Source organism: Rhipicephalus microplus, chromosome 5, assembly GCF_043290135.1.
Source record: "Rhipicephalus microplus isolate Deutch F79 chromosome 5, USDA_Rmic, whole genome shotgun sequence".
NCBI lineage: Eukaryota > Metazoa > Arthropoda > Arachnida > Ixodida > Ixodidae > Rhipicephalus > Rhipicephalus microplus.
Window position 1 is genome coordinate 5,773,754 of NC_134704.1, and position 26,367 is coordinate 5,800,120.

General features: G+C 46.3%; 1 protein-coding gene and 1 pseudogene across 1 annotated transcript in view; one reads left to right on the forward strand and one right to left on the reverse strand.

Moving 5' to 3' along the window:
• Positions 1–267: 267 nt before the first annotated feature.
• CCT1 (chaperonin containing TCP1 subunit 1) overlaps positions 268–26,367 on the reverse strand; it is an 81,187-nt gene continuing 55,087 nt past the window's right edge. The window contains exon 12 of the mRNA XM_037426316.2: positions 268–545. Coding sequence (XP_037282213.1) covers positions 356–545 — 190 coding nt within the window. The 3' untranslated portion in view covers positions 268–355. The remainder of the gene's footprint in view (positions 546–26,367) is intronic.
• LOC142817647 (uncharacterized) lies at positions 7,021–8,862 on the forward strand (annotated as a pseudogene).

Here is a 26,367-nt window from a genome sequence, read left to right on the forward strand (position 1 = left end):
AGGCTACACACTGTCATCTCCATAGTCTGAAACACACAAAAAGAAATCCTGCTCAATGCAAGACAAGGAAGAACGGGCAGCACGATGGAGAACAAGGCAGCCGTGCAGTGCAGCTGATGTCGCGGGGGAAAAATGAGAAACGCCAGGAGAGGTGCTCATGTTTTGTATTTTCACACACTAAAGAGAATCTAGCCCTTGATTTTCTCAAAGATTGTTTGCCGCTATGTGTGCTTGCAAGTTGTGCAGACAAAGCCCACTTGACACGTGTGAGGAAAAGAAACTTTTTATTAATACATCTCTGCTGGTAGAGCAACGAATGGCCCGATAAGTGCTGCCTTATGTCAAGGGAAATAGCTCACATGCACTCATCCCTATCGTCATGACTTGATGGGCTGGGCTCGAGCTTGATGAGATCATCAATTCGCAAGATGGTGATGGCTGCTTCAGTAGCAAACTTGAGAGACTTGATTTTGGACACGGTTGGCTCAAGCACGCCAGCCTTCTGGTTGTCACGCACTGTTCCCTCGTACAGGTCCAAGCCAACCCTGTAGAAACAAGTGCTGCATTAGAGATGATTGTTGCCCATTATTGGAAATATTCTTAATTATGATTAAAAAATGCCACAAAGGGGAGCTTTAAAATTATTTATCTAAAGCAAAAATATGCACAACTTAGAATGAAAGCACACAAGTTACTTTTCAAAATTGTATACAGGCTAGTCATTCGATTGAAGGCATATTTGCCAGTACATGATAAATTGCTGGTTGATTCCACCAATGTGTGTAGTGTGACTGAACACTCGACTACTCAAAGCCATCGATAAACATGCTATGACTGAACGGAAAACCTCCATTGGTGAACGTGATGATGAATAAAATAACTACATTTGCAGGAAAAATGCAAACTAGCACCCCCCCCCCCCCCCCCCAAAAATGCAACAAGTGAATCAGCGAAAAAGGAAGCCCAAATCCATTTTTCAAAAGCTGGACTGGCAATACTTATACAGATGCAAACGAATTATCAAACACTCTTGAGACACTGCTATAGTGGCGCAACATATGGAGGTGCATTCTGATTGATATGTGGGGTTTAACGTCCCAAAACCCCTATATGATTATGAGAGACGCCGTAGTGGAGGGCTCCGGAAATTTAGACCACCTGGGGTTCTTTAACGTGCACCCAAATCTGAGCACACGGGCCTACACCGTTTCCGCCTCCATCGGAAATGCAGCCGCCGCAGCCGGGATTCGAACCCCCGCCCTGCGGGTCAGCAGCCGAGTACCTTAGCCACTAGACCACCGCGGCGGGGCTATGGAGGTGCATTCTCCTGTAACATTGATTTTCACACACAATGACACATACAAGAATCTTGCCTATGTCCAGATTGCTCAGCTGGACAAACGAAAAAATTTGCATCTCGGCCAAGCTTTCACATTTCTTGGCCTTTCTATATCTAAGTAGAAGGTACCAAAAAATACATTGTCTTCTACAGGTGCAGCTTACTGACACGTTTTTTCTAGGGCGAGTTTACTCTGCCACACAAATCTTCTGAATACAGAGACAGCTCTGAGAAAGAGTGATGCTGAGCAAATAGTGATACAGTCGAACCCGCGTATATCGAACTCGCCAAAAAACGTTTATTCGTTTTATATATGGCATAATTCAATATAGGATTTGACACAAAGGCACATAGCAATAAATAAAAGTACTTTATTAATATGGTGGCTTACTTGTGTGCCCTGCTGTGGAACAAAATAGTCCCGGATTTTTTTTTATGTGTCAACGACTTCGCAGCATGTGACAGCACGCACACCTCCACGTTGTCGACGAGTCGCAGCAGCTGAGGCCGCAACCTTCCACATTCAAGCAATAGCACTGGACAAACGCAAGTGCACTAATCACTTCAAAGGATGTAGGCAATGGGCCATTGTCGATTTCCTTATAGCTGTCGCTTTGGCTCGTGGTCGGCACGACGTCTGCAATGTAGTCCTCATATTGCAGCTGACCCATGATGGCAACATCATGGTTCACAGTCCGTACCGACGAACACGAATGTCGATTTGTCGATAGCACCCAAGAACTCTGCCAGCTCGTTCCAAACTTCGGCAGAAACACCTGCGGTGTTTTCAGTGCTGTCAGAATTTTCGGTGTCATCACCAGGCATGGGGAAGCTAGCATGCCTAAAGCAGTTCTGGATGGTCTCCTTCGTGACATCTGCCCATGATCTACTCAATATAGGAATAGCTCCAAGCAGGTCGATCTTCAGCTCCCTGCCGACATGAAGGTTCTGCAGCAGCCTCTCCACCAGGCGCTTCCGATAGCCGGCTTTCATTGCGCGTATAATGCCTTGATCCAGTGGTTGCAGTACAGCCGTAGTGTCCGTGGGCAAAAAACGCAGTTCGATGTTGCTGAAGGTCGTACTACACTGGTGCAATAAACTATTGTCCACGAGCAGGCACACCTTGATTTTCGCCTACCAAATCATCATTTCACAATGATAGCCACCTGCCAAAAAGCTCCCCGGTCATCCACGCTTTTGAGTTCGAAGCGCATTTCGAAAACACCGCGGTGCCGTGCTTTTCCAGATAACCAGAGGTCGAAGCTTTTTCGATCCATCTAAATTAGCTGCCAACAGCACGGACACACAATCTTTGTTTACCATGCCGCCACAATTTTTGTCGCCACGACATGCAAGTGTCTTGTTTGGCAACATCTGCCGAAATAGAGCGGTTTCATCCACATTAAAGATATCTTGGGCTGGATATCTTGCTGCGATATCTCGCCAGTTTTCCTCGAGACATTTGTCTACGCTGTCCAGGTCCACCGCTCTGTTTTCACCTGTAACAGCTTTGCCAACGATGTCGTGCTGTTCTTTGAACCGCTGAAGCCAGCCTGAACCGCCTTGGAAATTATTCCTGCCAAGAAGGAAAGCAATGTCCTTGGCTTTCTGCTCGATCATAGGGCCGGACAAAGGGACGTTTCGCGACCAAACGTTCACAAACCACTTGTAAACTGTCGCTTCAACATCTTCGTACACTGCAGTGCGCACACGTCGGGTGCCACGGGCACCTGGCCTTTTGTCCGACTTGGCCCTGATGTCTGCTTTGTTCTTCAGGATAGTACTCAAGGTGCTCCCTGGAATTTCGTAGGCGGCGGCGATGTCGGACTTCTTTTCACTGCGCTCGACCATACACTATTTACTCGCATAATCCTCGCAGCGGAAAAATGATGCAAAGTTGGAGGTGCGAGAATTATGCAGAAAAAACTTTCCACAAAAACGTACAGGGCGAAAAATAAAACGAAGTGACCGCGAATTGGGATTCTCACGCCAGCAACTAACAGCAAGCTTTAAGAAGTACTAAGTAGAACTTACCTCAACAATAAAAGCAGAGGTTCAACACAAAGCAAGATTTATTTTAGACACAAAAAGTGGAAGCAAATAGTCGAGAATTAGAATACCATATCCGAAACTTGTGGGCGTTGCGGGCGTAGCGGTAGCGGTCGGCGCTTAACAGGAGCCCTCAAAAGGTAAGCGTAGGACGTCAGTATTGGGCTGATGCCTATTTAACAGAATCGTCCGCAGTTTCCTTCTGAAGAAATAAAGTTTACCATCAATCCCAGTTTTAGGCACACGGCAGGCCCAACGCGTCTTGGTGGCTTTCAGCTGCCGTCACCAGTAGCGAACACGAAACTCGTAGGCTCCAAAGGGCCTACCGGCGGCCCTGTTGCCGTTTTGTGCATGATCTATCACTTGCAACTTGAAGCAGCCGTGTGGCTTCATTATCGCCCCATAACGTGCCAAGATTACCAACACAACATACAAAACACGCCGCAATGCGCACTGGCCACTTCAGCTTGGCTTGGCTTGAATTGGATTGAATATCCGCACAATAGTACGCTTGATGCTTAAGAGATGGCGCCTGCTATCATCATCAGTAGCTGGAACGAGCAGACCACATTATTGTGGCAGTTTTTGGGGTGCAATAATTACTCGAGGAAAAAAAAATCGTATTTTTCTTGGGCGATGTGGGGGGTGCGAGAATTATGTGAGTGCGAGGATTACACGAGTAAATACAGTATTTACGCTTTCGAGTTTAGCGGCGAACGGCAAATTCTGCCTCTTTGTGCAAGCCATGATGACAGTGCGCCAATACCGCTCACAGAGCACCAATAGGCAACACCACCAGCACAGACCACGCTGAATAAGGACTCAAGGAAAACAGGCAGCTGCAGGTACACAAGTATAAACAACAACAACAAAAAAATCGCACTCACTTCTACTGCCTCTGCGCCTCAGAGAAAGCCTGACAGCCTCTGATCGCCTGTCAGCCCTGCGAGCGGGCCAGGATCATTTCTTGCAAGGGGGTGTTCGCCCATGCACAACCGGGTCTAACCAACTTTTTCTAGGGTAGCGCCGGCAGTTTTTGCCGCCACCGCGAGGGAAAGCCAACTTGCCGAGGCACTTTTGAGGCACATGGAGTTTGATATATCAGTTGTCGTTGCTATTTTCGTTCGATAAATGAATCGATAAATAGATCTCAATGAAGATCGCTGGGTACATTCCTTTGCAGATTTCCGTCATTTATGATAAATTACAGGCTTGAGAGATGCACTGATTGTCTGCAAATGAATATTAAAGATTGGCTCGAAAAGCTCACCTCACTTGCCAGAATTATTGGCGACACTGTCTTTGTGACGTCAAGTTCGGCATGTAAACAAGTGATGCAGCCGATGGCATCACTACTTTGGCCACTACAGCGTTTAATGTGCTGGCCACAAGGCGACGGCAGCGGTGCTTGGCATTTGTATAGCACTGGAAAGCTTTCTTCTTTCCCCTGTGGTGTTTGGCCAGAACCTGGCTGGTCTGGATTTCACAATTTTTATACTCTGCGCCGGCGGGACCTATATACGGCCTCCTGTTATTACCAAACAGTACGTCATACGCAAACAGGGCGCTAGGTTGGGTTTCGGTTTCGGTATTGCACATTTTTGCTTATAACCGCAATAGCATTATTAAATATCATTTTCAAATTTCCTGAGCATTTCAGCTGTTGGGCTCGTGACAAGAGTGTTTCCGAACATAAAAACACCACTACCTTGACATAGTAGAAAACTCGCCGCAATTGGCCTTTAAGCAGAATATGTTACCGCTGGACACCCTGAGAAACACATGTCCAAATAATATTACAGTTAAACCTCGTTATAAAGAAATTGGAGGGCTGTCGCGATTTGCTCGTTATAACCAATATTTCGTTATAGCCACAGGGGGTATTTACTGCAAATATTATGTGCTGTACTTACCCAAAACAAATAACAGGCGTAATAGCATCTTGCCTCGCGGTGGTACACAACAAAATAACCGCATTTCGCAAATAAAAAGGGAATGTCACGCACTTACTTTATCGCACTTCAAACAGACTTAGCTGCAAAAAATCCGTAATCGAACGCTGGTGAATCTTCCTAATGCGAGTGATGGCTCACTCAGCTGTGGCCGCAATGTTCAAGCAGTCTTCTCCGTTCTTGTGAGCGTCGAAGTAGCGGCGCAGTACGTCCATTGCATCTAATGCCTTCGACGTTGCCGACACGTTGGTCGCCCACACGGCGGTCTCTCGTTTGTCGACGGAGTCATCAACACTGGTCTCATCCAGATCGCTGACAGCGCACACAATGTCGTCATCGGGGAGCTGTTCCGTTGCCACACCTTCCGAGTCCGCACTCACATAGTCGCAGAATGACTCACTGTCAAGCAGGACACCGGCTTCATTAAGAACCGTTCATGGCGCCGAGACTTTGTCCGATGTGGCAAAACCGTCTGGCGCAGCGGACTCGTCTAATGATGGCTCATCGCTGGCGTCAGGTGCTGCGACAAATGAAGCATGTCGAAAGCAAAATGCGATCGTGGTCGTTGTACAAGTCAACATTGGTGTCCCGCTTCAACCTCATGTTGAGCAGAAGCCTGTCAACTCTGCGCTTGCGGTAACCTGCCTTCAGCAACATAACCAGGCCTTGGTCAAGCGGCTGTAATTTTGCTGTGCAGTTGCAGGGAGGAACAGCAGCTCAATGTTATGGATTGCGGCAGCGTTGTGCTGGGTGGTGCAATTATCTAAAACAAGGCACACTTTGCGATTCGCTTTTGCCAGCTTCTCGTCCCATTCCAAAAGCCATTTTGCAAAAATCTCCCTGGTCATCCAGGCTTTGCGATTGACCGTGTACTTGACTGGGAACTGCCTCTTCCCCTTAAAGCAGCGGGGGGATGTACCTTTGCCAATTATGAAAAGAGACAGCTTGTCAGAACCAGTCATGTTGGCACAAAGTAGCCCAGTGACCCGCAGCTTACTTTGTTTGCCGCCATGGCACGGCTCACCTCTGAGGGCTTAAGGGGAGACACTGCTCTAGGGACCCAAAAATATGGTAAAAAATCGAATTTTCCAAAGTGTCATTTTTGTATTCCTTCTACCATCGGGTAGCTGTCTGCAAATTTTAGTTGCAAAATACCGCGTATTAACTGTGTAACAGTAAATTAAGGTGGTAAGCCACCTTGAAAAGTCTTTTTTTTTTTGCGAAATAAATTTTTAGGGTTTTGTTTTTCTTGCACGCCCAAACATTCACATATATGTTGCAACAAAAATTATCCCCCTAGCGTCATTAGTTTGCGAGTTACAGCAAGTTTTCTATACTTCATGCTCCTATAGCAAAACCGAAACCACATTTCCAACTGTGGTTTCGGTTTCGAAAAATTGCTTTCAAAAGCAAGTGTTGTTTCGTCTGTATTAATGCTATTCAAAATACTTTATGCATTTTATTGTGACTGTTATATAAGATGATGTCATTAAATACAACTTTGTGTTTAAAAGTCTTCGTTAATCTCTAACAATAGCCACAAGGGGGACGCACGATGCTCATCGGAATTTTTGTTGTTTGCCTTGATCAGGCTACGTCAGGCTTCGTTCTGCATTTGTTCCACGTGTCAACGCTACTAGGGCTGTATCCTTAGGCCACCTGGACCACATTACGACCAGCATGGAGAAGTGCAGAACATAGAAGACAAGGAAGCGCCAGTCTGCTAGAAATCGCTACACGACGACGAGGCTGCCTACTGACACAGACGCCAATAATTCGGCGACCGCGAAGAAGCTTGGGGACATAAACAAAGCGTACCAAGCTCCACTAGAGAATTCTGCGCTCCAAGGGAACAGGATAATGGACATTGGTATTCTTTCTTCAGTGTTTTCATCGCTGGCATGTTCTGAATGCATGAACACAACACTGAAGCTCGAGGAACGCGCTCACCAAGGGATATGCTCGGCTTGTGCGGTCATGTGTACCGTCTGTGGGTTCAAGCGCCCATTTCATACGACGAGAAAGGTGGGTTGTGCCAATGAGAACAATTTACGTCTGGTTTACGCGATGCACCAGTTAGGAAAAGGGCACGCTGGTGGGAAAACTTTTTCCAAAGTGATGAACACGCCTGCTCCTCCACGTCACTCTGCCTACGACAAATTGTCATCTCGGCTTTCTGCAGCGGCAGGAGAAGTGGTGTCGAAGTCGATGACTGATGCTGCTGTGGAAGTTCGTCGTGTTGTGGGGAGTGCCGAGTGTGGTGTTTCAGGTGATGGCACGTGGCAGAAGTGTGGCCATTCATCTTTGAACGGTTGTGTGTCTGTGATTTATGTTGACACAGGAAAGGTTATTGATGTTGATGCCCTTTCTAGTTCGTGTAAGTCTTGTAAAGCCAAAAGCAAGTTGAGGCAAGATAGTGCTTCGTACCAGGAATGGAAGGCCAACCACACTTCCTGTCAAGCAAACCATGAAGGAAGTGCTGGCAGTATGGAGACAGTCGGTCTATACCAAATATTTGAAAGGTCGAAAGGCAAAAGAGATTTGAAGTACCTGCAGTACTACGGCGATGGTGATTCCAAGAGCTATGCCGCTGTCAAAGACATGTATGGAAAGGACAGTGTGCAGAAACTGGAATGTATTGGGCATGTCCAGAAGCGTGTTGGCTGCTGCCTCAGAAAACTGAAGAAGACAGTCCGTGGACTCGGTGGTAAGGGAAAGCTCACTGATGCCCTCATTGACCGCCTGCAAAACTACTATGGCATCGCCATAAGGGCTAATGTGGGCAATATTTCTGCAATGAAAAAGGCTACCCTTGCCAGTTTTCTTCATTGCAGATCTACCGACAAGCAGCCGAGACATGGCCTGTGTCCACTTGGACCGAAAAGCTGGTACGGATATCAAAGGGTCGAAGCACTCGGCCAAGGGAAATATGTACACAAAGGAGGACTTCCAAATGATGTGCTCAACAAAGTTAAAACTGTCCTCAGCGATCTTTGCTCTGATGAACTTCTAATGAAGTGCCTTCATGGAAAGACTCAAAATGCTAATGAGTGTTTCAATGGTCTAATATGGTAGTGGGCACCGAAAGAGGTCTACGTAAGCTTGCCTACAGTAATGTTTGCCTTGCATGATGCTGTGGCACACTTTAATAATGGCAGTGTAAGCACCCTAGATATCCTGAGGCAAGCTGGCATAGAACCAGGGTACCACACAACGAAAGCGTGCATCGCCAGGTATCACCTGCGCATGCAGAATACTAAATGCAAGTCAGCGGATGGGACAAAACAGGCCAGGAGGAAAAGACGAGCAGCCATCTGAACAAAAGGAGACAATAATGCTTTCGCAGAAGGGCCCAGCTATGAATCTGGTGCATTTTAGGCCTGCATGCGAAGATTGTGACCCCTTTTACAAGCTCGGAAATCTTCGTTTACGTATTTCTGAAAATAATTTGCTCCAAATGTTGCGATGCAAACCTTCATAATGTATTTCTCAGCGTATACTTTGAACTGAAATTTTGCACAATGATTTACAACATATATATCTGTGCAGTGAACTAGAATAAAAGAAATCCATCGAATATTTTTCAGATCACAGCTGAATTCTCCAACAGGTTGTCTAAATTGGCTCCTTTTCCCCATTTTTTCGTTTTTTTTTTAGCATTACTTCCTTGATATTCACTGCATAATATTTATTCTAGTTCACTGCATAGCTCCAGCCATTAGTTACACAAATGTCAAAGCTTTACTGAATAAAGCCACCCATTAGTTACTTAAATAAGACATGCTTGTTTGGAGGAAAAAGTTATTTCAACGCTGCCTGCCCTTAAAAAAAATTTTGTTTTTGAGTGGCCTACCACCTTAAAGATGCGTTGGCACGCCCCCAGCCCTTTAAATTGAGGACAAACCGTGCTTATTTCGGCTGCCTGTAACTCTTAGACGGCCCGTTCGAACGCGGCCATTTTGGTATCGCCACAGTCCCTTAATACCGTTCTGGTCACGAAACTTCTCCGTCACTCTATGGGAGAGCTTGATATGGTGCCAAGAGCGGCCGCTACGCGGCGCAAGCCGTCCTAGGGGGGCCATCGCCCCCCTGCGCCCGGCGGAACGCACTGGCCGCGGCGGCATCCCGACGGCGTTGTGTGGTGGCAGCTCGCGGTTTCTGCATCAGCGAAACGCGAACTTCATCTGCCAGTGCACCGTGCTCAAGGTGGACGGCATGAAAATTCGAATGAACAATGCCTAAGACGTGCTGTGTGACAGGTTGCAGCTCCGGATACCGAAGCAACAAAGAAAAGGCGTCGCTCTTCTGTTTCCCAAGTAGCGCCGAACTCCGAGAGAAATGGAAGCGAGCTATACCGCGGTTGGAAGCTGGCGGTTTCAGCTTCAAAAGTAAGAACGTTCGGGTGTGCGAAAAGCATTTTGATGCTAGCGACGTTGTGAGAACCGACGAGCACATCGTGAGCGGGGTGGTCGTGTCGCTTCAGCGAGAGAGACCGAGGCTTCGCACGACCGCCGTTCCAAGAATTTTTGACGGGCTCCCGGCGTACCTGACAAAGCTACAAACAAAATCGAGGGGCTAATTGAAAGTACCTAGCAGCCATCTTCTTGCTCTCCTGAAAATTGTTGAAGAACATGTAGAGACGTACACTGTGCAAAACGTTGCATGCGGTGACGTGTACGCGAGGATTGTTGAGGGCATTTTGCTCGACAGCCGCACAGCGTCAGCAAGTGAAGGTTGTCTGTTGCACTTTTTAGGGACAACAGCTGACGTTGTACACTTTTTTTTGAGATGTAGATTACATTTCTTCACTCGAGAAAAAAACAAAGCCTCGCCGGCAACTGTGCGCAGTTCATGCCCTGCAAGTGGTGGGTGGAAGCCACAGTGTTAAGCATAATGGCTGTGTATGTGAGCACGCCTTCCCATTTGTATATAGTGTTGTATATCTTGTATACATTACACTGTAATATTTTCGTACTATTCATATTTATCTGCATATAGTGTAAATAGTGTATATTCAAATACAGTTTATTTTAGGCAGTGAGCTAAGGCAGAGTGCAGCTGTTAATGAAACGAAATACACATTGTACAGTAGAGTCACAGATTGTGAAACATTGCTCTAAACAGCTGCAATACTTTCTAGTGCTTTTCTTCTCCAAAGTGTTGTTCTCAGTGTATTTTGTGTAAATAAATGTTTTCCAACTTTCTCCCCATTACATGCACCATATGTTAATCTCCCATTCATAAGTGCACACCTGACTACTAGGCGGCGTATCATTAGCACCAAATTTAAGATTTATTGCATGCCTTGAATCATAACCGCCCTTCCCCCCCTCCCACCCAAAAAATAAAAACGAATGTGTGATGAGGTACCTCGGTAGTGCCAGAGGCGGCCAAGTGGCTAGCACTGGCATCAAAAGGAACTTCCAGATTAGGCTGCTGTACTTCCGTTTCCGGAGAAATCATGGGTTGTCGGCCGGTAAATAATAATGCCCTAAACAGTAAACACAAGGAAACGTCAAGCGGCGGGTGTCCCGTGTAAACTGCGTGGAAAGAAGTGATCAATCAAATGTTGGGCACGTTTAGAGCGGTCGCGAAAGCCCTCGGCATCGAAAGTCCCCGCGTCAAAAAAACGATTGGCGCTCACAAACGTGTGTCCAAAACAACGGCGCATTTGGGTATAAACTCAATTGAAAGGTCTGGAATAAAACTTCTGGCTCAACCATTCAGTTCAATTGAATACTTGGGTAGTAGCGCACGAGAGGCGAGCCGGATATAAAACAATGTGATTGCTCCTGTACTACCCAGTCGTGTTTCATTTCGTAACCTTCCTCCCCCTATTAGCGGCCCTACCAGAATAAAAAGCTCACCTACCGCATAAACATAATCGCCCTTTGGCCGGGCGCAAATACAAACATGTTGTCGAGCAGATCAAGCAGTAGCTGCTCGCATCAAGAGCACGGAGCATAAGCATCGTCTTTCAACACTTGCGAGCTATAGCTCGCAAGTACCGCTTCGAGGCATCGTAAGTATGCATATAATTGGGCTATGAGACAATTATTGACACAATGCGTTATCGCGCGGTGTGAGAAAACTTTTAATGCGCTGCTGTTTATAAGGTGGGCCCGCCTTCCAAGTAAACTACGCGTGCGTTCCAAAGTAAACAGCTCTCATTCGTCGTCTACACTGGATCCCGTTTCAACTTATTTATCTGGTGGCATTGATGCATTCATAGACGTTTAAAAAAAGGTAACAGGAAGAACGGCACGCACATAATCGCGTCGAAACGTCCGCCGCAGTGCGCATACAAGCCCAGCAGTGGCGGCGGCTTGTGGCCCCCATACGACGGGTGGCGCCTCTAGCGACAGATTTTGTCCCTATATCAACCTTCGGGCGGAGTTTCGTGACCAGAAAAGCATTGAAGGACTCTGGTATCGCTGAAAAGCTCTCGCATTTGGGTTTTTTTTTTTTTTCGCTCGGTCGAGCAACACTGAGCTTGCCACCTCTTGAAATAAAAAAGAAAGAAAAAATACGTAGTAAAACATCAATGGCCACTTGGGATCACATGGCTAGAATGGCGCCGTCTGATTGGCTTAGAGCGTTAGGTTTGTAAACCTGGCTATTCGAGGTGCCATTTTTACTTTGATTGTGGTGATACGACGAACATGCCTGGAGGACCGAAAAAGCATCATTCGGTGTATCAGTTCGGCCAAAGGAGAGCCAAAATAAAAAAAAAAAAAACGTGCTAACAGCACGATATCACGGGTTGCCACGACCGATCAGCAAGCGGCCGTCGTTGCTTCGGTGCCCGATAACGGCGATGGAGGTGATACCGGTTCGCTCTACAAAGGCACTACAATCGACGAGCAGGCGACTCGCGGTGTCGGGGCATCCGATATCGTCAGCGCAGGTGATAGCGACCCATAAGATGCGTGCATGCCATCACGAGGCTCTACAGTGAAAGCTCGTTAATTCGCACCTCATTAATTCGAACTTTCGGGTTAACTCGAACTGATGGTCATGGTCCGGCCACAATGTATAGGCGTCTATGAGTTAACCAACTCGTTAGTTCATGCGCGCATCGGCTCCTCTATTGATAATTCGAACTGCGCGCCGCTGCGTGGTAGTATTTTTATGCTTCCGCCGCAAGCTTTTACGGCTCTACGATAGATGGCGCAAGGGCTGAGCGCAAATCAATCCAATCCAATCTAGTGCCTGGATACGTGGCCACGTGGCGTCATTGCACGACTGCGACAGGCTACGCGTGGGTGTTCTGTGGGCGACTGCGCGCGCTCTTCGCATCGTGTGGTGGTCGTGTTGGACGCCTCCCCGTGTGCTTTGTGTGCCACACATTCAGTCGCTAGGCCTCGTGTGCGTCAACGCTACGAAGTTGTTCAGTGCCGTGGGTTTTGTGACGGTGTTGCCTTCGACTGCTGGACCTAGCATACCGCACTTAGTGTACATGACTTCTCGCGGAAGAGGACAGAGCGCCAAAACGCTCAAGGAAAAGGTAGAAATCCTTTGTGAAGTGGACTGTGGGAAAACAAGCAAGCTTGAAATCGCAAGGAAGCATGGAATCCCAAAAAGCACTCTTTCAACATATATCAAGAATAAGAGAGCGATTGAGGAGGCCTACGCAACTGATGCGTTCACCGGCAGTCGCAAGAGGCTTCGCTCAGCGAAGCACCCCGAATTGGAGCGCGCAGTGCTCACGTGGATCAAGGAAACGAGGAGCCAAAACATCCCACTGAGCGGCCCTATCGTTATGGCGAAAGCAGCAAACTTCGCGCTTCGCCTCAACATAGATGATTTTAAAGCTTCGGAGGGCTGGCTTCATCGTTTCCGAGAGAGACACGAGATTGTGTTCCGCACTGTGTCTGGTGAAGGCAAAGAAGTCAACAGCGAGACATGCGCAAAGTGGCAAAGCGGTGCTTTGCAAGAACTGCTTCAAGAGTACTCGCCCCGCGATATATTTAATGCCGATGAAACGGCATTATTTTATAAGCTGCTGCCAAGTAAAACGTTGACGTACAAAGGCGACACCTGTGCTGGCGGGAAGAGAAGCAAAGAGCGCGTTACTGTCTTGGTCGCAGCAAACATGGATGGTACAGAAAAACTACCGCTGCTGATCATAGGGAAGGCCCTGAAGCCTCGTTGCTTCAAGAACATCCGCACACTACCGGCAGAGTATACAGCCAACAGCAAGGCATGGATGACGCGGGAAATATTCAAACAGTGGCTGATAAAGCTTGACCGCAAGTTTGAATTAGCTCACAGAAGCGTGCTCTTGGTAGTCGATAACTGCTCAGCGCACGTGGTTGATGTGGACTTGAAGGCGATCAAGCTCTCGTTTCTGCCGCCGAACACAACGGCAGCCTTGCAACCAATGGACCAAGGGGTCATTAAGAACTTGAAATGCTTTTACAGGCGCCACATGTTGGAGCGTTTGGTGTTGTGCGCCGCCGGTACAAAAGGCTACGACGTGACGCTGCTCTCGGCCATGCATATGTTGGTGCGGGCCTGGGATCAGGTCACGGCAACAACTGTTGCCAATTGCTTCCGCCACAGTGGCTTTTGTGTGGCCATTGAGGGCACAGCGGGCGAGCTCGATGAGCGTGAGGCCGACGTCATTCCTGCCGGACTGCGGGATGCGCTGGGGGACGTGAACTTCGGCGACTACGTCGATGCAGATCGCAGTGCAGTGGTCTGTGGCACTATCACCGACGACGATATCATCGCCCAGGTGACTGGCGAGGAAGCACTCGTCGTCGACGTGGGTGAGGACGAGGAGGATGAGGCGCCGACGCGTCCGACAGCTTCGGAGGTAATGGAGGCTATGCGTGTCGCGCGCCTCTTCTTCAGCTTCGAGGAAGATGAAGAGGATGCCTTCCGCCACGTTCGCGCATTGGAAAACAAAGCGATGGCAATCACTTTCAAAGAAAGGAAGCAGAAAGTTATCACAGATTACTTTCGCAAATAAATATTTTGTCTCATCTTCAAACAAACCGATCTCAATTCTTGCTGTTTTTTCAGTGAATTTCGTTAGTTCGAATTCGGTTTAATTCGAACTCATTGGGCATCCCCGCGAAGTTCGAATTAACGAGCTTTTACTGTACAAGCGATCAGTAAGCAATTGCAGCGATGCAGCTGACAGCGATCCGCCCAAGAACGAAGGCATTCTTCGCGCCGGCTCTAGCAGTGTGCGAGCAGCGAAATAGCGCAAGTAAGTGCTCGTGAGCAGGACATTCTTCATAGACTTGAGTCGACACCGGCAACAGCGCGAAAGACTACAGTTTCCACCGGTGCAAGTGACGCTTCATTGGACTTCGCCGCGGACCCTGCAGCTCCGTAAGTGATGATTGACATGGAGGTCCTGAATGAGCTGCTCGCTGCTTCCCTACGCTGCAGAGTATGTGGCGGGTGCGCAAAATTAGTCACGGGTGACCGCGACTATGGCCTCGCTAAAAAAATGATCTTGAACTGCGACTGTTGTGGTGAAGTCACGACATCATGAAACTCTCGCCGAGTCAATGGTGATAAGTCCTGCAATGAATTTGCAGTAAACATTTTATCCACGCGTGTGATGCTCTGCAGTGGGAACGGCCAGACAGCTATGAATGATATTTTCGCGGCGATGGGACTCTCGCGGCTGGGGCTGCACAATAAGCCGTTTCAATGGCCCTTGAAACAAACCTTAGAAACGGCTGCAACCCGAGCTGCCGCGATCGTTGACTCGGTGCACGAGTGAAGTAAAGGAGTTATACGAGGAAATGTGTTTTGGGCACAAAAAGAACATTGCCGTGTACTATGACGGCACTCGGTTGACAAGGGGGCATTCCTCTCACATTGGTGTTGGAACGGTTGTCGAACAGTCTACTGGATACGTGATTGACTACCATGTGATGTCCAACTTTTGTTTGGGTTGTGAGAACGGCCCTAAGCCAGGCAGTGAGGGCTATGATATCTGGAAGTCAAGCCACCAGTGCCAGAATTCAAGATGCAAGTCTGGCCAAATGGAGGTAGAAGCCCGCAACGTTTTGTTTGAACAATCACTTCAGCGGCATGACCTTCGTTCCAGTACGGTGCTGTGCGATGGTGACAGCCGCACATACAACGCCATAAAAAAAGCGAAAATTTATGGCTACATTAAAGTGGAGAAGATGGATTGCGTAAACCACGTCAAGAAACGCATGGGTACTGCACTACGTAATCTAGTGCAACAACACAAGGGGGAAGGCAAACGAAGCCTTGGTGGCAAGGGGAGATTGACTGCCGAACTGATCGACAGGCTGGCTGTCTACTATGGTCGAGCGCTAAAACCGCACGTAGGTGATGTTGAAGCCATGAGCCGGGCAGTGATGGCAACGTTTCATCACGTCACCTCTAGCGACAGTTGCCCGAACCACCAACTGCGCCCAACTGGTGAGCAATCTTGGTGCCGCCACAATGCAGCAAAGGCTAAAGGGAAGCCAGAGCCCAAGCACAAATATAATTTGCCTAGTGATGTGGCTGCAGCTCTCTTGCCGGTTTACTAGTGATTGTCGGAGAGGAGACTGCTGCAATGATGCCTCAGGGGAAAGACCCAGAACTCAAATGAGTCTTTCCACTCGGTAATCTGGAGCCTACTGGCAAAAGACCAGGACTGGTCGTTGATTGCAGTACAGGCAGCTGTAGCGGAGGCTGTGCTGCGTTTTAATGCTGGTAATGAGCACGCTGCTACGGCCGTGCTAGCAGTATTGAATGTAAACATAATACCCACAGGGTCCAACAGGGCAAGAGAAAAGGACCTGCGGCGTAGCACAAATTCTGCTAGAAAAAGGGCAGCATCACTTGGCCTTACTAAGGCAGTGAATAAAAGGCAGCATGACAAAATGCATCCCGATTACTCCCCTGGATCATTTTGAGATACTTTTTCTTTGGAGGGAGAGTGTGTAAATAAATTGTTTTTACCTGCTTTCCCAAGGTGGCATTTCCGATGGTGTCACATTGGAACAACAATATCTCTGGTTCTACTCAACCAGTCTCAATAAGTCTTTTTACACCGTCAATGGCTGACGGTTTTAAAAAATATTGAATATCACGGCATCGCATTTATTGTTTCGTTTTAAAGGGAGGGGTGGAAACTGCAGCTTCGCTTGAAGATAGCTGGCGCGTGCTGTTTCGAGGCATAATTAGACTGCTTGTAAATTTTCCGCGCTACTAACCTCTGCTTCGCGTTTAGATAACTGACAGAACGAAAGCTTCGGCAACTAGAGTAATCTTTGTCCCTTTGATTGATTGATTGATTGATATGTGGGGTTTAACGTCCCAAAACCACTGATGATTACGAGAGACGCCGTAGTGGAGGGCTCCGGAAATTTCGACCACCTGGGGTTCTTTAACGTGCACCCAAATCTGAGTACACGGGCCTACAACATTTCCGCCTCCATCGGAAATGCAGCCGCCGCAGCCGGGATTCGAACCCGCGACCTGCGGGTCAGCAGCCGAGTACCTTAGCCACTAGACCACCGCGGCGGGGCAATCTTTGTCCCTTTAGCCAGCGTTCTTTTGAGTTACCCGATATTGGCAATATCGAAATATAAAAGATACAATTTGTTAGTTTCACTTACGCTCTTAGCAATGAATCGATACCAATCAATTGTGTTATACGAAATAATAAGGCTTGACGTAATTATGAAGTGCTAACGGGAGGGTTGCTATTTCCATGGCCCATGCACTCGCAAAAACTTGCTGCTGGTGCAGTGTTCAATATTCGCGACTTGGGTGACTAGAGACACCCAAAACATCTCTTGAACGTCGATTCAGAAATATTTAAAGAGACGGCGTAATGCTACCAAACACTGTCAAACTGCGTGTTAGACCATTGGGCTGTAATGTTAGCATCAATGATAGCTTGTAGCTTATGTGAGGTGGAAGCCGCGGCCAACATCAGTGTTGACATGCACGCACTCCGCTGCTCTAGACTAGTGTGATTCTATTTGTACAGCACGAACGGCACGTACTAATGGACCTCCGAAATGGCACGACGATGGTGTGGTGGCCGCCTTGTGATCGGAACTCATTGGCACTCTAGAAAGCAAAGCCCTTTTCGCACAGTCTGTTCACGTTGAGAGAACAAGGCAGAAGGGTACACCAGCCTTAAATAGTGCGTGTGCCAGCGATCACATCCTCAAAGTTCATAACAACGCACACCCGCCCCCCTTGAACACTTGCAGTGCGTTCCTAATGGACCTAACTTTTTTTTGCATTTACGCATTTTATTTGCTCATACCGAAGAAGTTATCATAAAATTTGCCTCGCATAATAAAATCACCCCAACTTCACTCCGATTTTTCGAGTAAAAAGTGCGTTCATTGCGCGAGTAAATGCGGTGTTATAAAAATGTGAGAAATGTTTGAAAATTATTTATATGATTCACACTTGAGGTTTATTAATTGAATTCAATTTGCACCACCAAAATTTTGCCGTTTGAAGAGCTTGAATAACTTTCTCACAAGCTTGAACAAAATAAAAGGCTGTTTTGAAAAAAGAAAACTTGGAAGTTTTGAATATTTGCACAGCACTGCTATTTTGAGTTAGATGAAACTGCACTGCAATAACATTTAACCCCCGTACGGATTCACAAACCTAACTTGACCTTATCTTTATGACTCAAGTGAACCTTAGCCATAAGTCCGTCCTTAATGCATTTCAAGAACCTACCTCATACTTACTACAGAACTTTCCTCATACTTAAGTAAGGCTCGGTTAAGGTAGCCCATGACCTACCTTAAGGCTTCCTAAACAACATGGTGTGGGACGACAACTTTGCGTATTCTGTTTATTATGTGGACCACAAAAAGGAAATATTCAACAGCACAGCGTACATGTCACCGCTGCAGCGATTCCTCAACCATCGCCGAAACTAGGTTAAGACCTATACGACAAGCAGGAGCTTTTGTGCCGCCCCCGCTTCACAAACAGTGCCGTGAAGAATGTGCTCGCTGTTCTGTTTATACAGGAGAATATCCATGGTCATAGGTTCGCTGTGCCTCGTCCCATGCAGTTGTTCATCACACTGCGCTTTTATGAAATTGGCACGTTTCAACTTGAGAGCGACGGCCTTGTCACTGGCTCATAGCCGCCTGTGTCAAGAGTATACAGCCCGGCAGATACCTGCTTTGGCTGCAAAAATGCTTTTTCTTGTACCGGCCAAACTTCTCAAGGTGGCACAAACACTTTTCTGGTTGTTTGGTTGGCCGTTCGCAGATGCATTGTGTCAGCTGTAGCTGCTTCCTTATTTTTCATTTTTCTCTGACAACACACAGCATCAGTCTTGGTACTTGCTGACAAAATACGTCAGGACGTAGCCACTTCGTCAATGAAATTCACTTCAGTGCACCGTTCCACAATAAACGCAAGTTCTTAAAAGAAATGCTGTAGAACTGCTCGAACCATCAAATAAGTCTAGTGCAGACCTGCCAACCCCACAGTTTCAAAGTACTGCAGAAGATGACGAAAAATACTAAAGCTGGGTATGAAAATACTGAAATGCCGTTTTTGCAAGAGGCAGGAAACGTTTCCAAGTCCCAGAAGTGGTGGCGTGGGCTAGCATAGAGGCCGTTGCAGCCTTGGCCTTTCTCAGAAAATCGATCTCGAAGACCTGTTCATGGCACTTTCCCAAGTTAGACTGGGCGCATCTTGCAATAAGCAACTGCTCCACAGTTTTTTTGTAACGTGGAGGCCGTAACCGTAACCTGGGTATGTGCCCTTTTGACTTTACTGAAGATTCGTTCACACGCCACGTTACTATGCGGGAGTGTTAGGATCCACAACGTGAGTTTCGGAAGTTTAGCATACTTCAAGCAATTATCCACTCCTCGTAAAGCGGAAACTGCTCGCCATTGCTCATCGATCCCCTGTCCCTTAGTTATTTCAGTGGGTAGTGCTTCCAAGTGAAGGAGCGTGAACTGTGCCTGAACGTCGTCCAGAGCAGAATCCATATCTTGCCGCTCTTGAAGTGGTACGAGCACTTGGAAGGGGTTGACCAAGTATTTGATATCAGAAAACTTGGCATCTTCGATTGAATTAAGCATTGCTACTTCAACCACGACCACCTAGATTAGGCGCGCGTGGCGGTGTTTCTCCGGCTGTTTCATTCGGCGCGTAGCGACACGGCAGTTACACACGAACGTGCTCACCGCTTGCGCAATGGAGGTTACTGGCAACAAATAGAGTGCTTGTAACGACGCATCCGCAATGATAAACATATTAAGCCGCGGCCTCCACTAAAAAATGTGGCAATCTTACGTAAAAAAAAAACTAACATCTCGCTGCTCTTGCAGCCTTGAAATTATGAGCAAATGCAACATCAATAACTCAATCTGGACAAGCCGAAAAACGTCGCTTTATTATACAACGGATTGCGGATAACGCACGCACATTCATCGCACATAGGCGTTACTGAACTGATAAGCGGCCTAGTTGGCAGACGAGCCCAAGGCGACCGCATCAGCTTCCAAGTGTGCCTCTGCGGAAAACATGCAGTGGGCATTGAAAAAAAGTCATTTAGGTGATGCAAAACAGAAGGACAACATGCCTGGTGCCTACTGAGAAAGCTGAATTTGCAAATCATTGTAAATAAACAGTTCTTCCATGCTACTGTCTGCCTAAAGTGAACTTATGTTTTAGCATGATTTCTCAGGATTCAAATTTTGCTGCAGTTGCAAACTTGTCTAAGAGATATCTCTGCCTTCAGAGCAGCTAGGACTGTCATTTTTGTTGTAAGATGTAGCTGTATCTATAGTTTACACATTGGTTGGTGTGAATTTCTTTATTAAAATCTTTAAAAATTTTATTTTTGCCAGAAATGGGAGCATAAAGTGGTTGTGTCTACAGCACTGAAACTCAAGGTGCGACAGACTTTGCTAAAATTATCAAACCAAAAAGCACTCCTACTGTTGTGTGGCTTATGTTCATTAGTAGACAGGCATGTGCCAATAGTAGCTCTGCAATACAAATTTATTGTGCCATCATACTGGCAAACAATAGGAAACTAATTAGTTTAGAGAAACAGTATTTACATTTTTATAATCAGCATCAAGAACTCAATCACACTGCAAGTTTTTTACAAATAAATGAAAATATCTGGCATTTCGTCTCAAGTACAGGGTCCTCCCTTAAGCCGACCGACTATGTGATGTGCCACGCTTTTTATTCTTTGTTGTAGCGATCGTTTCTCCCACTGCCGCTTAAATCGGTGCAAGTCGATTTAGGCAGCCTTCTTCTACAAGGAATGCATTTTGCCGCTGTCGACCCTGCATATATAGCTATGTTACCCAGTCCAGCTCTGTCACAGCATCACATAGCTGGAAAACTAAAATGTAGTACAGTCGAATCTCCTTAATTCGAACTCGAAGGGGCCCGAAAAATTGTTCGAATTAATGAAAGCTAAATAAACGGAGGGCTTTCGATGCAGTGGCGCATGTGCATTGAGCTAACGCACGAGGGGGAAGTTTAAAAAGACTTGCATTTATTCACAAATCACAGGAAATCAGCCATTAATTGAAGTAATCGGTGATGCGCGCCTACACACGTTTGCCTTCCAGCGAGTCAATCAATTTCGCACGCAGCTTGCAAAGCATTTCTACTTCGGCTTCAGCATTCTTCTGGCAAGAGAAGTTGCACGCGAAAATGTCCATCGCCGACACTTTCTAAAGACGACGACAACAATGACTGCTGCGTAGCAGAGCCTCCCGCTCTCCGCTACGCAGCCGCAGCATGGCCAGCACGTGACGAGATAGGAGGAGCATCTGCACGCGAAGAAAAGCAGGTCGGTATTTCAGAGAAAACCAACACTCCATGGCAGCTTTTTTTTTTTTATTTCTTCGCGCACGTCGTTGAAAGGAGAAGGGTTACAAGGCAGGGAAGGGAAAGCGCGGCACTGGCGCAGGAGAGACCGCCCCCTTAAGGCGCAGAGCCATGCACCCGCAAGGGGCAAGGGCTGCAGAAGATAGTGCCTTTTTCCTTTCCTTCTATCACGCAATCATTCAATCCAGCGACGGCTTTCTTTTTCTTTTCCTCTCTCTCTTCGTACGCTGCATTGGAAGGAGGAGGGTCTTTACGTAGCAGGGACGGAAAAAGGAGAAGCGCGACACAGGCGCGTCGCAGATTGGCTTTTGAGAGAGAGCAAACATTCCACCGCAGCCTTTTCTTTCCTTTTCATTTCCTTAGCGGGCAGTGTTGAAGTGTCGCAGTTGCCGCGGCGGGATTGGGCGGGGAGCTGAGAGTATTTTCGGAGCGCGGTATGTTCGAATTAACCATCGGAAGAGCTTGGGCGCTTGAATCACCGGGTGTTTTCGCCCATTGGAATACACATAGCTTTCATGGGACCTCATCTTGAGTTCGAATTAACCGGAAGTTCGAATTAAGCGTGTTCGAAATAATGAGATTCGACTGTACTGGTAATGCTACAGTCGTTTTCACTGCATGATGATGGGTGAAATTTTCTTGTATGCACGACATTCATAATTTCTAAGCTCCCACAATACGACAGTGTTGCGAATGTGACTTTCTAATCTAAGCGCAAGCCGCATGTACCGTATAAACCGCAATATAAGTAGAGATATTTTCTATGAAGTACTAAGCTAAAGTCGTCCCTCGTCTTTATAGCATTGTCTAGCCGAACGTGCGACACTGTCTGGCAACATGTGGCTCGCATGCGGATGTGGCCGCGTCCGGCTTGTGAAGCCGGACGCGGCCACATCCGCATCCAAATCCAATCGCAGTTCTTTTTTCTTCTCCGTCTGTTTTCTTTGTGTTCTTGATTTGCTTCCGATCTGTTCCCAGTTTGTTCTCCGCTTGACATTGCGCTGCATTTTTATTGGCCTTTTTTTTTTCGTTCACTGAATATGTCTAGCGGTGCAAGGAGGCAGTACTCAGCTGCGTTTAAACTAGATGTTGTTGACTTCGCAGAAGCGAACGAGAATATGGCTGCTCAGCGCCGCTTTGGTGTATCGGAAAAAAGCGTGCGCTATTGGAGGGCGCAGAAAGAGAAACTGGAGATGTGCAATCCTCGAAAAATGTCGTTTCGTGGACGAAATGCCGTTCATCCGCAGCTGGAGGATAAGCTAGGAAACTTTGAGCGGGAAGTTCGTGCGCTCTCGCTGCCAGTGACCGTCGATACCATTTGCAAGAAAGTCGTGGAACTCGCTCGAGAAGCTGGGCTCACGAGAGAAGAGTTTCGTGCACCGAACTCTTGGGTGCGTTGATTTATTTATTTATTTATTTATTTATAGTACCCTCAGGGCCAAATGGCATTACAGAGGGGAGTGGATTACATTGAATAACACATGGTACATGGTGGGGAGGGAAAATACAGCGTTAGTACGAATATAAGCAAAAGTCAGCGTACAAACAAAAATACATTAAATAGGTCCTGCGTATACAATGTTAGCTACGGTATCACGAAAAAGATGGTTGTCGTTAATAGCAACAATATCAGGAGGAAGGTGGTTCCACTCGCGAGAAGAACGAGGCAGGAACGACTGCGCAGCTGTGTTAGTACGATAAGTGATAATTCCAACCTTGTGACGGTGATCGACACGGTTGGAAAAATACTGGGGTTGCAAAATAAGTTCGTCGCGCAAGATGGGGTGGTGATACAACTTATGAAAAGTTGATAGGCGGGAAACTTTTCTTCGAAGTGACAGGGTAGGCAGGGACAGATTATTTTTCATTGCAGATATACTGGCAGTGCGATTGTAGTTCGATAATATGAAGCGTGTGGAATTATTCTGAACTTGCTCAAGCGATGTATTTAAATTAATGTGGCTGGGATCCCAAATCGAAGAAGCATATTCTAGTTTAGGTCGTATTAATGTTTTGTACAGGGCTAATTTCAATGAAGATGGAGCTTTGGAAAAGTTACGGCGTAGGTACCCAAGCGTACGGTTAGCTTTGTTGATTATTTGTTCGACGTGCATTGCCCAAGAGAGATTGGATGTTATGTGGACGCCTAAGTACTTGTACGAGTTAGTAGATTCAAGAGGTATGTCGTTTAAGTAGTAAGTAAATTGACTGCAAACACTGCGGGACACGCGCATGACTTTACATTTGTTTATGTTCAATTCCATTAACCATGTACGGCACCAATTATCAACAGTGTTAAGGTCAGATTGAAGAGTACACGAATCGGTTATGTTATTTACCTCACGAAAAATAACGCAATCATCAGCAAATAAATGAATTCTGGATTTAATGTAGCAGGGGAGGTCATTAATATAAATTAGAAATAAGAGAGGCCCAATTACCGATCCCTGAGGAACGCCGGAGTGTACTTCAGTAAAACAACAATTATACCCGTTAGCGTAAACAAATTGTGAGCGATTTGTGAGAAAACATTCAATCCATTTAAACACGTTATGATCAAGTTTCAGTTGGCTTAGTTTGTGAAGTAAAAGTTTATGACATACCTTATCAAATGCTTTGGAAAAATCTAAAAAGATGCAATCAGCTTGTGATGAGTTGTCCAAAATGCGGTGTAATCTGTTAGTAAATGATACCAGTTGTGTGTCACAGGAGTACGATTTACGAAAGCCGTGCTGAGATGACGTGAAGAAGGAATTACTTTCAAGAAAATTTACAAGGTTTGTGAATATGACGTGCTCTAATAGCTTACAGCACGTACTGGTAAGGGAAATGGGACGATAATTAGCGGGGGAACTTTTACTACCAGATTTATGAATAGGAACTACTTTCCCGATTTTCCATTCAGATGGGAGAGTAGAAGTGTCGAGTCATTGCTGGAATATCTTGGCTAATATGATGGAACTAATTTCTACAGTATTTCTTAAAAATTTACTATTAATCGAATCATAACCAGGGGAAGAATGGTTGCCTAATTTGTTGATAAGGGAAGCGATACCAGAAATGTCTACTAGAATTGGTGGCATGGGGAGGTGATTGTAGCAAAAGGTGGAAGGAAGTGGAACATCAGATGTTTTTGTAAACTGGGCAGCAAATGTGTTGTTGAGGGCTGTTGCACACTGATTGATGGGAACTGTGTCACCAGATGAGTCTTGCAATAAGATGTAATTATCTTTTGGGGGATTGATAACGCGCCAGAACTTTCTTACATTTGTTTTTAACATTGACAGCAATACATTAGAGACGAAGTTATCTTTAGCTTGTTTGAGTGCCCTGACGTAAATACTAGATGCGGTATTATAAGCGGCCCATCGTTCGTTAGTTGGCGAGCGCTTAGCTGAACGATAAAGGCGTTTTTTCTTGTTAGACAGGCGTTTGATAGTGGTATTGTACCATGGCGATTGTGAGTGACTAGCAATAGTGTAGGTTGGTATGTGCTTTACGGTGAGGCGATGAACTTCGGCAGCAAACATATCCCAGTTAGACTGAACGGAACGGTTGTTAAAATCGGTCAGAAAGACGTCGGTAAATTCAGATAATTCACGATTTATAGCATCGAAGTTAGCTTTTTTGTAATCGCAAATAGTTTTTTTCATTCTGGTGCTTTTAGGAGGGGTAGCGTGAAGTCAAAGGTGAGCAATGAGTGGTCACTAATACCTGGTAAACAGGTAATAGTAGAAACAAAGTCTGGATGGGTGGTTAAGATCAAATCAAGAGTATTTGTCGTGGTAAATGATACTCGGGTGGGTTCGGTAACTAACTGTGACAAAGAGAAGACAGAACAAAAATCTAGGAAATCTTTAGAAAGCGCTGAAGAGGGTGATAAAATCGGAGGGGAGGTATGCCATTTGATATTTGGGAAGTTAAAATCACCAAGAAGGAACAATGGATACGATGGAAATCGACTGATAATAATATTGACAGAATCATGCAATTCGTTAACGAACGTAGAGGACGAAGATGGTGGGCGGTAGCACACACCTATGATTACTTTGAGATGACCGAGCGTTAATAACGAGAAAAATATTTCTAGGTTACTGTTCACATGAATGGGAGATGAAGGAATGTCTCGCGAAACAGCTAGCAACACTCCGCCACCTCGGCGCTCCGTTCTGTCACATCGATAGACTGTAAAATGTGACGCATTTACGAAAATTTCCGAATCATGCACGTGTTCAGGAAGCCAAGTTTCAGTTAATGCGATTATGTGGGCAGAACATGAGTCTATTGCGCTTGATAATGAGTTGTGTTTCTTTAGAATGCTTCTTATGTTAGTAAAAAGTACAGAAACACGAGGCGTAGTCTGTCGGCCACTGCCCCTTGCGTTTACCTACGGTGACGTTTGTAGCAAAGTGTCGTTGATAGGACCAGAGCTTCGGCTACTTGACGGAAGTTGTTCGATGCTATCGCTAGCTGCATTGTAAATGTAGATTTTGCGGTTTAGATGCAATTTAGTGTAGCGCAGTTGAAAATCGGGGGATCCGGGGTAGTTTTTGCCAAATTCAATTAACTTTTTACGAGCAATTCGAGTGCAGGGTGAATAATCTTCGGATACAGATATGTCACTTTCTTTGAAATGTTTTCGCTTCGAGAGAATAAGCTCTTTTGTTTTGAAACTGGCAAGTTTTGCTATGACAGGGCGACACTTGTTTGGGGAGTATGTACCGAGACGGTGGGCCTGTTCGATGGCGTTACTGGGGAGAGACATATCTGCATCAGCTAGTAAGGTATTTACCTTCGACTCAGTTTCTTTCCAGGGTTCTTTGGCGTCAGGGATACCGTGAAATATTAAGTTGTTACGGCGAGACCGGTCTTCTAGTTCGTTTAGACGCAACTGCAAAAGGTTATTTTCAGTGGTTAGTTCTTCTATAGATTTCTCGGCGGTAGATAGTCGATCACTAAAGGCATCGAGATCCTTTAACTTGCTTTCAATTTGATCTAATCGGCTTTGTATATTTGTCATTGTTGTTTCGATTCCTTTTTGGCCGGTCCTAATCGTTTTTACTTCTGTTACTAATTCTGCTTGACTCTTCGAACTTTGAGATGAGCGTAAATGAATATCTTTCAGCAGTTGAAACACAATTTTCATTTGTTCAGCGGGGTTATCAGGCAATGACTCAACTT